This window comes from Egretta garzetta, unplaced genomic scaffold, assembly GCF_000687185.1.
Source record: "Egretta garzetta isolate BGI_Z169 unplaced genomic scaffold, ASM68718v1 scaffold195, whole genome shotgun sequence".
In the NCBI taxonomy this organism is placed as follows: domain Eukaryota; kingdom Metazoa; phylum Chordata; class Aves; order Pelecaniformes; family Ardeidae; genus Egretta; species Egretta garzetta.
The window spans coordinates 59,539-73,429 of record NW_009259591.1 but is presented as its reverse complement, the minus strand read 5'-3'; the positions used below and the strand labels follow the sequence as shown (position 1 = coordinate 73,429).

At 49.2% G+C, this 13,891-nt stretch overlaps 1 protein-coding gene across 1 annotated transcript in view; it reads left to right on the top strand.

Annotated features, from left to right (window-relative positions):
* Positions 1–13,293, top strand: part of CFAP299 (cilia and flagella associated protein 299) — a 155,381-nt gene extending 142,088 nt beyond the window's left edge. Inside the window, exons 5-6 of the mRNA XM_009638020.1 lie at positions 10,719–10,848; positions 13,198–13,293. Of these exons, the coding sequence (XP_009636315.1) occupies positions 10,719–10,848; positions 13,198–13,293 (226 nt within the window). The remainder of the gene's footprint in view (positions 1–10,718; positions 10,849–13,197) is intronic.
* The last annotated feature ends 598 nt before the right edge of the window (positions 13,294–13,891 follow it).

The window sequence follows — 13,891 nt, the reverse complement described above, 5'->3', positions numbered from 1 at the left end:
TGCTCCGTTGCTAAACGTACGCTTAAATTAGGGATGTCCGTCTCCCAGATTGATAGTATGTTTGTGATGTGAAAGCATTAAAAACCCAATCTGTTATCAATAGTTCTGTTCATTTGAGCCATTCGAGCTGTGTGTTGCCGTGCATCACGCCACTGGTTGAGATGTGTCGCAATACGTAGCGTGTGTAACATGCAGTTATATCAAATTGTTAGCGGCGAGGAGAATAGGCGCAGCCTTTGCCCGTACCAAACGTTCAGCCGTAAGAAACTAATGGTTCATAGCAAGGCCGGCATTTGCCAGATGCGGTGCCTGAAGTTAAACCTGCTGGGCATTAAGTAACTAAGCTAGTTACTTTTTAAGATTCTGTTTTTACGCTCCTATCTGTTAGTAATTCTCCCCAGACTTAGCAGCCTCCTGGGGGCTCTGGTCCTGCCAAATCCTAGCACAACACATCTTCTCGTAACTGGCATTGGCAGGCTGGAAACTGCAAAGCCCCTTCCGCAGCGTTTATTTACATCCTGAACCTAGAGTTTGTAACGCAGAGGTTTTCTGAGGATGTGTTTTACAACAGCCCTTTGGATCTAATAAGCTCGGGAGCGACTCTGCCGAAGACCTTTTTCAGCAAGACAGTGTAGTCCTCTCCCGAAAAGCTGGCATTTTTGCCCCATGAAGGGGAGTTGCTCAAGTCGGAAACTCCTAACGTGTTCTCATCTCTCCTGTTCCTGTGCATTTGACAGCTGAGGTCACTGTGGTACAGATAAAATCCTGAGCATATTGCAGAAAGGGGTGGGGAGCAGGAGGGGAGTTGTAGAGCAGTATTTAGAAAACGTGCCTAAATATTTACGATTTATCTTGTAAACGTTTGCATAGTTGGCAAAGCTTGAAGAATGTGAGGACTTGTTATGCAATCCCTTGCAGAAAACAGCAAGGCAGGCGGGTGCCCCACCTCCGCGGGGCCCGAGGCAGCGCCCGGCAGCTTCGCAGGCTTCCAGGCTTCTGGGTGCGAGGGGAACTGAGCTCCTCTCGGGGGCTGAGGTTTTCCGTGTGCGGTCTTCCCGTTCCAGTGGGAAAGATGTGTCTGAATGTCCCCAGGTAGCTTGGAAATTGCAGCCTTAATCATTCAGCAGGTTGGTTGCTCTGAGCGTTCCCTCGGAGCCCAAGCCGTTGGGATTTCAAAGGATTTGCATTAGTGAGGTCTGGGAAGGAGGGAAGGATCCTTTCCAAGCCTTGAAGGTTGGCTGTCTCCCCTGGCTTTGCCTCGCACCACTGAAGTAAAATACTGGAAAAAATAAATATTTGTTTTTTATAAAAGTATTATTTTTCATCAGGTTTAGCTGATAATTAGAAGTTCTAGCACGTGGTTTTATAGATTAATTCTTTCTGGACTCAACTCTTTGCCTAAAGAGATTGCAGTTGGAAGGGAAGACAACTCTTTGAATGAAACCACGGGAAGAAAGACAAGAGATACTGCATATATTAAGCATGCTTTTAATAGATGCCTTCAGAAAAATCCATCATTTCACCTCGGATGCTTAATCAAACTTTGATGGAGAGGCTAATTTATTCACAGATGTTAGCTCTGCTTCCTTCAGAAGGGAAGACGCTGGGAGAAGCTGGCCCAGCTCCACAAATACGCGTATCTGAATCGATACGCAGCAATGCTTCGACGTTTCCTTTACCAGCTCGCCGACCTGTCCCGTTCCCGTTGAGCTCCTCCCACTCTCCCTGCTCCTCATGTCTTACTATGACTCGCATCGAACGAAGCACCTGAGCCCTGTTTTCGGTGCAACTTTGGCACACGTCTGCAGGTCATGTTTTTAAAAGTGTGAATGGTGTAGGCGGATGCTCAGGGGGATTCTGGAAAACCTGTGGAAGCTCCCTGCAAAGCACCCCGCCTACTGTGAGAAACCGACAGGCTTTGGAAATCTGTCTCGGAGCTTATCGGCGTCTTTGGCGCTTGAAGCAATTCATTGAGTGGTAGCACAGGGCTGCAGTTGTTCGTCGCACGCCGGCTTTTCACTCAGGGAAGGGGAAAGGTAATGGGTGAACTTACGTGACGACCAGACAAATGCTCTACTACGATGCATTTCTGCATTTCGAGGTCAGCCTTTGCTAGGAATTCCCCTCAGATAAGCAGATAACAAATGTTTCCCTAAGATATGATTCTTTTCTGAGGAAGACGCGGTGATCTCTTCTCCCACCTCGCTGCTGGTCGTTATATGCTCCTTTGTCTGCCCTGGCGAGGAACCGGTTTCGGTAAGCCTGTAATGAAGGACCTTCAGGTCCCCTGCTCTCCAGAGACCATTGTTCGGCACCTCAGCTGGCCATGCCACTCGGTGTGGAACAGGGACAGAGTGACCACTGCGTGTGTGGTCTTGCAAATGGCGCTCTCTTTGGTTGGTTTTGTTTTGTTTTGACACCCAGGCCCTGGCTAGGAGGGAAACTGTTATGACTGAGATTTTTATTTCTACAGAGTTGGGGTTTTGGGCTCCCATCTGAAGACACTGTGAAAAGGCATGTTAGGAAAAAAAGCTTGGGTGATTGGGTGATTGCTATTAGACACTGTGAAAAGGCATGTTAGGAAAAAAAGCAATTACTTGATTGGGTGATTGCTATCGCAGTCACCATGTGCTGGTGTGCAAAAGAACAGGGATGCTGGTTTGGTACATTCATCTATCAGCTACGTGCAGCTTCCAACAGGCCTTCAGTGATTATTAATTGCACAATATGTATAAGCTATTCATCCTGTTGTTCCTTCAACAATTACATGCCTCTCTTTTTATCTTCTTTGTTGTAGCTTCAAGATAAAACTTTTTCTTTTCGTTGGCCACAAATCCTAATGTGTTGGGTGGTTTTATTCTTTAAAGATGGAGAGAACTAATAAGATAATATATTCTGAGTGATTACTGCATGACTTCTGGAGCCTGGCAGGAGTTTCGTAATTTCTTGGGATTGGGCCCATAACCCCGAGGACTTTAATTTCTTTGCCTTTTATTGCTTTTATTTCTTCTCTTTTTCTTATTAATCTTAGCCTTCAGCCTGAAATGCAAAAGGTGTACCCAGCCGAAGTTCAAACAGTGCTGGGAGTACCGAGCAGATCACACGCAAAACATCTTGGGCACGAGAAACGCTTCTGAACGCTGCAGCGCTGCGGGCGTCTGCTAAGCCCCAGTGACGGCCAAAGCAGACGGACCTGCACGTTGCAGCTGCCCTGGGCGCAGCCCGCAGGCCGCCGGGGGGAGATGGGGCGTTGCACACAGGGGCGCAGAGCGAGCGAAAGGCCCCTTGGCAGGGGCTAAGAACAGGACGCTGGCCGATTCGTGCGATGCCCGTTGCGGTCCTCCGGCAGCGCCTGGGCCTCCCTGATACGCGGCGCTCAGAAGTGGGAGCGAGGGCGAGAGGTGGGGCGACACGGCCAGCGGTTTCCCTCTCCCCGCGTGTTTGCTGTCTGATAAAAGACTCGCTTTGTTGTGTACCTGTTTGCGCAGAAGCCCACAGCAGCCTGCAGCAGGGCCGAATCCGTTCTGTGAGCTCTGGTGTAGGGCAGCACTCCCGGGTCTGGAGGTGCGGTATAACTGTGTGCGGCGACAGCCGTCACAGAAAATTCTGCCGCAGTTTGAGGAACCCGCACCGTTTCGGAATCCTGCAACCACCCGAATGACACGGTGATCCCAGACAGGCAGTAACACGGTCTCTCCGTGATCGTATTCTGCAGAAGGGTTTTGTGGATTCTTTTAAGTATTTCTATAAAACAGGTAGTGATTCTCTTGTTTAATTTCCCATTTGTGGTTCTCATTCCATACTCAGCGAAGGATATCTTTTGCACTCAAAGGTACATTGAATCAACGATACACATGTATCGATGATGGTACATGATTAAAATCAGTACCGTCCTGTCCTGAAAGGACATCCTTTCTTTCCCTGCTAATTTTTTATACGTTTCTTTGTGCTGGTTAAGGTCCCGTAGAGGACTGCTCAGCCTGGAGGCAAGGAGAGTTTGGGAAGAACGAAGAACCCTAAACTTTGGAAATTAAAAGGGAAACTTAATGTAGCCGTTAAGGGTGTGGTGATTTTAATGACATCCTCCTGATACAGCAAACTTGAGGCTCCCACCTCGATCGTGAGGACTGAGATATGCAATTGAAGTCCTTTGGCTTTGATGGAAGGTCAAGTGCAATGGCGTGTGACATTACAGGGACAGGAGAGCAGGCAGTTGGTGAGATAGCAGAGACACGTGTAGCGTGATCTTCCAGATCCCACCGCTGCCTGTAGAATACCCCTGTGGCAGCGTGGGTGCAGGTGGAATAGGTGTATCATGGGCTCGTTGTGTTGCACATATTTGAAGCCATCTTCAATTGATAGGTAATTTATGACCAGAAGAAAACTTACCTGATGAGTAGGCTCTGTTCAAGAAATTGTTCAATAGCTCTGTGTGTGTGTGTGTGTGAAACAGAAGAAGAAAATCTAAGAGTTTCAGATGCTGGTTGACAAACCAACAAGATGCACTATATAGTGGCTGGTAACGGGGATAGGCAGGAGAGGTGTGCGCTGGCAGTAGCTGAGAACATGGATAGAACTGTGGTTTTCAATATAAAAATGACTTTTATATGAAGAGTAGGGGTTCTTATTATTCTGTTGGGAAAAAGGCTGAGAAACAGCATCACGGGATGGTAGCACCTTTTAGCTGTGAGAATTCCAACTCCCTTGTGTAACAGTATTGCTTTCTTGCAATTTGCAGTCGTCTTTGTGTCATTGCTGTTCCGAACGAGAAATATTGCAAGCCATGATAAGCTCAAAATGCACCGCATAGTCTGTGCTTGGGTAAGAGCTGCATGCGGTAGGAAAGCTTCAGACATACAGCATCCCTGAGGGGCTTCCAGCCTTCATCATAGCACTGAGATCGGTGTTAGGCTCTTGTCCGCTCTGGATGTACGTTCACAGGCCACGTGGGTTTACACTTCAGTGAAGCCCTGTACCGCTCCCATTAGCCGCCCGGCATTTGTCTTCGCCTCCTTCGTGTGCGTTGCCCTTCGTGGGATGCCCACGAGCTCATCCGAGCTGACTCAGAGGCTTGCTGAGCAGGCTCACAGTTTCGCATCCCGTCAATGGAAGCTGCAGATGCTCATAATTTTTGCACATCACTCTCCTTTTTCCTCCAAGGGTTACAGTGCCAAGAGGAGCTCTGCGAGCGCTTTGATCTCAGAGGTGCTCCAGCACGCCGCTGACGGTGTGAAGTGAAAGCAGGCCTAAAGCCAGGCTCCGTGCCCCGCTGGACGCTTCCCTGCGCATAGCATTCATCTGCGGTCTTCGTGGCAGGGTCTCCTGCGCAGAGGGCTTGGCTGGCTGCGCACCCTCACAGCACCGGTTTTCTGGTGTCAGGTCAGGATCTCGGCCCTTGCTAAATGGCAAAGGCGAGGCCAAAACAATCTTAAAGATTATTTCTGGCTGTAGTGCTAAACATCCTCTCACCATTCCCGTTCTGAGCAGGGAAGCTTGGCCACAGATTAGAGGCAGCAGTTCCCATTACTCCCAGTGCCAGTGGTATGAGCAGGACGTGTCCGACGCTCGCCGTCTGCCGCGGCGACGCCTGCGTTGTACCCGCATGCGCAGCAGGCTCTACCGTGCTCTTCCGCTGCCTCTAGGAAACCGAGGCGTGAATCGGTCCTGTGGGCCAGTTGCTTACTTCTACCCACTCTGGACAAGAGTTCTTTGGAGTTGCTCCTGATGTATAACCGGTTTGCAAGATCATCAGCCACGTGAGTCGAGCTAAATGCTACAGGGCTTTAATGCAGTAGTGACAGTACAACACAGGTAAGCAGGAAAAAATCACCAAAATAGCCGCTGCGCGCAGTAGCTGTGGACACATCCAACTGCCTTGGTTTTCCCAAGTACTGTGATGTATCTCACCCTACCCTGGCAATGATTTGATAAATACAATTATTTCAGCCAAAGCTGCTTCAAGGTAAAAAAGAAAAGCGAAACTCGGCATCTTTAAATTTCTTAGGTGGAAAACGTAGCTTGCTCTCGTTTAACCGAAGGTCCGTGACGTGCATCTGACCGTGAAGCAGCGGTTGGCATGGAGTCGGGCGTATGAGCTGCATTACGTCGTATCACGTCCCACCGAGACCTTGACCTCGTTTGCACCAGAAGGCTGTGGAAGGGCTGACGGGACAGATCCCATCCAAGTGTGTTGCTACTTTTGTCATATTTGGCCGGCGCACGCAGAATGCCGGTTTCCCCCGTTAGAGTGATTACCAGTGCGTTCCTACCGGAGGGCAGAAAGAAAGAGAGCGCCGGGGTAAAGGAGCCGCTGCTGCTTTTTATTCCCGGCTCTAGTCTCCTTTGTGGTCCCGCTTCCCCCTGGCTCCCCTGTCTGCACCCTTCTGCTGCTGCCCAGCTAGAGCCGGCTGGTCTGTAAATCACCCGGAGGGGGTCTGAAGCCAGATAGTTTGCATCGCAAATGCGTAGAACCACAAACTGAAAAAAGCTGTTGAGCCATCATTGTTTGTAATTAGTTTTTGACTGAAGTCCCAGTCTGCTACAGGGAATGGTTTTATCTTTGTGTATGTGTGGGTGGGAAGAGAGAAGTAGAGAACTGAATCAAGGAACCAATCCTTATCCTGAGGGGAAGAAAGAACAGGGTAGGATAATCTAGCCCCATGGGATCAAAGGTGGGGCCAACACAGACATAAACACCTTTACGCTATGTTCTGTCTCCCCGATTCTGCTGATTTAAACAGTAAATAGTACGTTGGGACAACAAAGCTCTTACCCCGCAGACGCGCGCCTCCTTTTCTTTTCGGTCGGATGGCGATTGGCAAAAGTGCTCTCTGGTCTGTCCGGGCCTGACGCCCCACGGCATTTCGACCCCTGGAGTAAGCTGTGTAGGTTCTTCCATCGCAGCTCCATTTCCCACTAAGGGAAAAAGGGGGACAATCGCACGCTGAGGCATCAAAATCTGGTTTGTAACCTTGCCCAGGCTTTGCCTCTAGGAAAACGGTCGTCCAGCTCCCTGAGTGTGAGCGGCCGCAGGACTGCAACCGAAGAGCCCCATCCCCTGGCTGGAGCTGGCGACTGGGGCTCTGCTGCTCTGCCACCGGCCCACATATCCTAGGGAAAAACCTCCAAGTTTTTGTGCCCTGGCTCCCGCAGCCACTGATGAGCTGTGATAAAGCCGGCCGTACATCTCACAAGAATATTGAGTGGTTTAATGCACGTTTACAAAAGGACCCGGAGATTTTTGGATGAAAGACGTTCTGTAAGCACCATGTGGTTTGATGTGCTGCCATCTTGGTACCTGAAGGGTACCTTTAAGGGTACAGAAAGCTGTATTGAGACTTCTGTGTTCTGGAAGGGCATCTGCCTGCCTGCAGAATGAAACTGCTCAGACCAGAACTGGCTGATGAATGAAAAAACCCCTCCTCGCATATTTCATAGAATCATAGAATCATAGAATGTTTTGGGTTGGAAGGGACCCCATTTCAGTCTGTATTCCCAAACACAGGGTGCTACTTGTTATGTACCACTGCATCAACAAGTCATTGTCTTTAAAAAAACCCCAAAAGCCAAAAAAAGAAACAAACAAACAACAAAATTTAAACAAAACAACCAAGATGAATTCTTCTTGCAGCTGGACTGTGGGCACTGCTAAGTCTCTCACACTCCACATAATGAAATGCCGCGCTGAGAACTGTTACATTTGTTCCCAAACCCATGGTAATCGAACAAAATAATAATAGAAAAAATGCACACTGAAGTATTTTTCTTTGGCATTTGGTCATGTTCATCTGATAGCATGTGTTCATGTCAGGATAATTTAAATATTTAAAGCCACATGGAATTCTGCTAACAAAAATGGGTTTGATTAGATGGGGATTATCGTAACTCCTAAATAGCACTGCTGAAGTGTTGTTTAGTGTTTATTCTGGAGAAAGAAACACTGATGAGATGGGATTCCCTAGGTCCTGATTTCCAGCCCGATTCCCTCGATCCTGATTTCTTGCAGCAGCCTCGTGGTAAAATGCGTTGATTACGGTGAGCAAGTTTCACCTTAACAGTAACCGGCAGGGGAGAGGCTGCTCCCGAGACACCTTCTCCAACCCCTTGCTTCGCTGGTCAGAAACGTTCTTCTGACCTCCTGCCTCTCTAGGCAGCATGAGGAGTGTTTCCTGCTCGCCTGTATTACTTCGTCCCCCCGGTAAGACCATCCTCTTGCTGCAGCAGCCCTGCTCACCCGACCCGCTGCAGGTGCCTGCGAGGCTGGCTTGGCTGATGCGATCTCGTCAGTTTTGAGCGAAGACCACAAATAAAGGTATGCAGGGGAAATTGCCTTCTGTGGCCAGCCATCCTAGGCTTCCTCAAAGCGGCCACCCTCTCGCTGTCTGCTGGTCTTAGTTTTAGAGAACGTGGGAATGCAATGCCACGAAGCTCGGAGCCTTTACGTGGGAAAGGCAGGCGGAGAGTCGGACGGGGCACTGCCCCGTTCCCCGAGCCCTCAGCACAGGGTTCAAAGAGATTGACTTCATTTTGCCGGTGGGCTCGGGGTTTGTGCCTCACATCTAAACACACGATGGAAACTAATTTGTCGTGGAGTGACAGAGTCCATAACAAAACTGTTTGCAGTAGACATTGATTTCCCAGCAGGAAGGCTGTCTGAGCTCCCGTCTTGTCTTCGCTGGCTTGAATGGAGAAGCATGGTAGGAGTGGGGTTGGAAACTTGGCAAAATGCAGGAGGTTATCAGCCGACAGCTAACTGACTGTTTCCACCTTCGGATGTTTAATTTCTTTTTAACGTATGTGGGGACGTCTTTGCAGAGACACATATATATCCCTTACCACCAGCACACACCCCCCCGAGATAACGTAGAGTAATTCCTTCCTGAGCTGGTAGTGGTTTTCCAGCAGAAACGATCTCTGTTTGTGCATTGGAGTTGTTAACCAAGTTGTGTCCTGGGGGACGCGGAAAAGCTGTGTGGATGAAATAAGGTAAATGAGTAGAGAGATAAAAGAATCTGCGTATTGAATTTGTATGTAAGTTTGTGCATGTTCTTATTCTTAGATTTAAACAGTGAATGAAAAAATCCTCTGTTTACAACTTAACGTGGGTACTCGGGAGCATTAAATAATTCTAGAGACGACAAATGAATGTGACCGATTAGCGTATCAAAGCAAAGCAGTTATTACTACGAAGCCGAATGAATTTCATTCATTCATTCACCCACCTTTCACTCATTTTCTGCAGGCACCTAAGCGTTAGTTCCAGGAGGCAGCTTCTGCCTGCGCCGGCTCGCTTGCCCGGGGACGTAGCTTTGTGCTGAGCGCCGTCTTACGTTATCTGGCCGTAAACCAAGGCTCTCGACTTGAGTGGCAAATCGCCCACTGACCTGGGTGATGCCGGGGTGAGTTCTGTAAGGGCGTTGTACCACGCCCCATGCCTACCGACGGTGCTCAGGGTGTGAGAAGGTTCGGTTTATGTTAACAGTGAGGCCTAATGTTTTGCGCTCTTTCAAAGCGGGGAAGATATCGAGGCACTTGAAAGGCCGGAACCGTGTATCTAGTGGGAATGGCGTATCCTTGCAGAAGGCGGGAAAGTTAAAAGGTATTTTCGACATTTCTTGAATCCTCCTTGCACACAGAATGATTCCCTGACTTCCTCCCATCTCCTCCATCTTTTGCAAAAGATAGGCTCGTGGATCAGCAGTAGCAGAAATGCGGCGTGCCGCTTCAGTGACCAAATGAGCATCCCGGCAAGGTACGCGTGGCAGTGCCGTCGCCGTGCGCGATTTGTAGGCGCGTCTGAGCTGCAGAGGTTTCTAACAAACGCTCACAACAAGCGTGCAGATGGCAGCCTGCTAGCTGGCCGTGCGGCAAGCACAGAGCCCAAAAGGGCTGGGGTCAGGTGATGAGAAGTTTGAGACGTCCAAAACCGAAAGTGTGAGCAGGCTGAGGGAATTCCAGCACCCCTGACCTGGGAGAAAGACTGATGAACTGCTGAAGCCCTCCTGTGCCCGTTTTGTACTCGACACGGCAGGCTGATTCCTTTTGACTTCGTTTAGTGAAAGACATTATGGAAACTAGTGAGCCCAGTCAGCCCGATCGAACCGTTTCCTCCAGAATTAATCCCAGGCTGACACGTACAGCTCTCGGGGAGCCGGGATTTTCCTCGGGGAGCTGGAGTTGAGCCCCTCCCGCTGTGTCTGGCCCACAAGGAGACTTCTAAAAACTCCTTACTACCAGAATTCTATTAAAAACAAGAGAAAGGAAAACAGTAAAGGCAGCAAGACAGTTCCAGTGAGATCCTGAGGGGAAACGGTCGGTTCCCACATCTGGTTTGCAGATCCGTGGTGGTCCGGGAAGCACTTTCAGGTGGTCTCCAGAGCTGTTTCCGTCACGGTAGTCGTTCTCGAGCGCTACCACTTCCCGCTCGTTATAACCCGGGCTCCGAGTCCTTTAGTAACGCCAGTCAGTACTGAATGGACGAGGAGGCGGGTAGGGGCCTCGGGTTTGGTTTGCCAGAGAGCAGATACCTAGGGCCACATTTGGACAGGTTCTCTAATACTGAGTAGAGTTGTGCTCCTCGGTGAATCCGTCTGGCCTTCAGAGGGGTTGTTGTGGGATCAGGGACTACTCAGCTTGAAAAAGGAGGTCAGAATCTGCCCTTTCGGCTGGCAGAATGACATCCGTTCCAAGTACAGCATTTCTGTTTCACGTTTCCACAGCTTTTACAACTGGGATAGAAATGTCAGCACGTCAAATTCCAGCCCAAATTACCAAGTGATTGCAGACAATGCCTGCGGACTACTCTTTGAGAACAAAAGTGATAGGAAAATAATAAATGTGGATCCTAAGGTAAATGTCTTTTTTTTTTTTTTTTTTAAATATTCTAAATTTCCTTTATGCAATGGAGTTTGCTAAACTGTTGAGCCCAATTGCAAATAGTGTCTTTATCAATACACACCTACTAACTCAGGCTTACTCGGACATGCTGTCCCCCTCGGTAACACAGCCGCTCTGGTCCCTGTCAGGATAAACTTGGCCTCCCTTGTTTATGACTGAGGGCGCCCAGGCCTTTCCCTTGGGACAGCAAAAATCGGACAGATAAAACTGATTTCCAAAGCTGGGTTTCTCTTCTACCCTGCCCCTTTTCCAGCCTTCTTCCTTCCAGCCAGAACTGCTGCCATTACCGCCAGGGTAGGCTGCAGGCTGAGGCTGCGTCCCGTTAATTGAATTACCGAGAAGCGCTAAGGACAGGGAAGCGCGGGAGAGGGTGCAGGCTGAGGAGGGAAGCGGGAGGGATTGGGAGATGTGAGGACTGAAGCAGGGCAGTGTATCAGCAGGTACACCTGGTGTGGAGAGACGCAGTGTTTTGCTCAGAGGGTGACACACACGCCTGTCGCAAAAAGGAAAAACTGCGAAAATGTTGGCGACGCGTCCCGGGGCTGGTGGTCCCTGTATTCATCTTCTCGTAAAAATCAAGTCTCTATTATGAAGTGTGCCTGCAGGTGGATAAAAATAACTAACTAACTAACTAAATCAATAGTAGGCTGCTTTGAAAGAAAAGCTGCAACTTGCAGGCACTGTAATAGCCCAAATCCTGGCAGGGCAGGCTGAACATCAGCAAACCCAGAAAGCAGAATCGGTTCCTGGATCTGAAGCATGGGCCATCTTCTACCCCAGCACTTTTGTGGTGCTGAATTGAAACTGCCAGAATTCCTTTCCCAACCGCACGCGAGCCGCCTTTTTCCTCCTCAGTACAAAAGTTTTGAGAAGTCCTAAGGAAAGCGGCCTCGTTAAGTCGTTCAGTTCTTGCAGCGGATCGAGACTGTTGCTGGCGTAAGGGTCAGGCTGTTGAATTTTAAACCCCGTCCCTCCCAAAAGAGAAGTTTGACCCTGGCTGCGTCATCTTCTGGAGGGCTGTGTTTCTCCAGCGCACGGTAAATGGCTCAGAAGGGTTTACAACTGAATAAAAGAAAGGAAAATACTTGTGCCTCGGTAGTGCTGTAAACTGGGCGAACATTGTGGACTCTGTCTCTCTCATGTGTGACTGATGGCACAAAGGTATGCTTGGCTCTCATCTAAAAATGGCTCTGATGCTGTTATTGCTGAACGTGGTTGGTCTCTACCATTTATTTGCATAGCATTTGAATCCAGACAAAGCAAAGACTCGAGTCGTACCCGGACATCCCATTTTCAGCTAAAGTCAAAAGCGGATTAACTTGCCGTGGGTGTTTTCTCTTTCCTGTTGAGGGCTGAACGGGCAGTAACATTACAGAGAGCTTCCCCCCGTAAGAAACCGGCTGTGTTCCTCTGGTGCCAACCGCACTTTTTTAAACTTCACAGCTGAAGTCCTTGGACTATAGATTGGATGTGACAAACACGCCCAGGCTTTGGTTACTCTCAAAACCAACATGAACTAAGCTGGGCAATAATTTGTTTGGGTTTCTACAGAACTGATCGAGGATGATGGTTTCTTTGATGTCCTGCCCATGAAAGATGGTCGCATATGAATAGTAACAGTACAAAATATCAAATTATATGCATTTCAAAATAAGTGCATTGGTTTGTTAGAAACTCAAAAATGCGTACCTAAAGATGTGTTTGGTTGCACTGAAAGCGGGCCACCAATCCAACTTCCTGCAGCTGCAGAACATCTGTAACCAATAACCAGCTCTCGAGTGCCTACGCGAGCCAGCAGCCACACGAAGAAGCATTTGTGCGTGTACGTCGTGTCTCCCCACGGGTTGCAGGGCACAGGCCTGTGAGTCCCCGTGAGATCCATCTGGCCTTGGCTTTTCTGTAACGCTCACTGATGGAGAACGAGCTCTTGAGAAGCGCATGCTGTGGGCCAAACCGAAATCAGTGCCAGGTCTCTCTCACGGGGTTCAGCTCAAACAGACGTAACGCCAGCTGCCTGATCTTTGCGAGCGGGCCTTCTCTTTGACCAGTCGATGGTCCGCTTGTTCCTAGTTGTACTTAGCTAAAAACTCTTATCGCTGCCTTTGCATCTGCTAAAAGCCTTGCAGGAGAAATGAGCTGCCCGGTGCCAGGACGTTAATCTTCACTGAGAAATCCCCACCCTCAGAGCTAGTTGCGTTTATCAAACCTGACGTTCCGAGGGAAGAAGAAGAAAATTCCTGACGTTAAAAGCCATGTCTTTTCTCTCCGCTGACTGGGTATCTGTAATATTCTGTGTTTCAGGCCTGCCCAGGAGACAACACAACACGGACGCCTGTTGAAACGGATCTCTACCTGCATGTTGTTATCTATGACCATATCATCAGAAGAGGCACCTAAGGTCCGTCTGTGTGGGTCCTCTCCCGGTAATTTGTTTAGCTACTTTAAAGTTATCTGGAAGAAAAATAAACAGTTGAAAGATGTTTACCTTGTGTTCAGGGGTAGGAAGGGGGATTTTTATAGTGGTTTGGAGTTGGTTTGTGCCTCGCTCCTTCAGGGACGTAAAGCGGAAGGAAGGCCCCGTGCTGGCCGTGGAGCCCACTTATCCGAGCCCCTTGTTTGTCCTTTGTGAGGCCCGTGGGGCGTGTGAAGCGCAAACGCACCGGAAGGGAAGACACAAGGTTTGGACCCAACTTCTCCCGCTACTCGTAAGGCTGCAGGGCAGCTGGGACAGAGCTGCTGCGTTCTTCCCTGGAGTAAAGAAGAGAAACTACGGTCCGATAGTTCCCCAGAAACAGGATGTTTTAAACTCTTCCTGGGAGACCCTTTTTCAGGTAGGCCTGGCGCTCTCTTGTGCAGCTAACATCACATAATAGGGACCAAGCCATTCGCAGGGTAGCGGGGAGGAGTGGTACCAAACAGGCTGCTTAATGTAAAGAAATCTGCAGCATTTTCCTGGCATTCGTGGTTCCTTGAAGGCCACTTTTCATCCATTCCT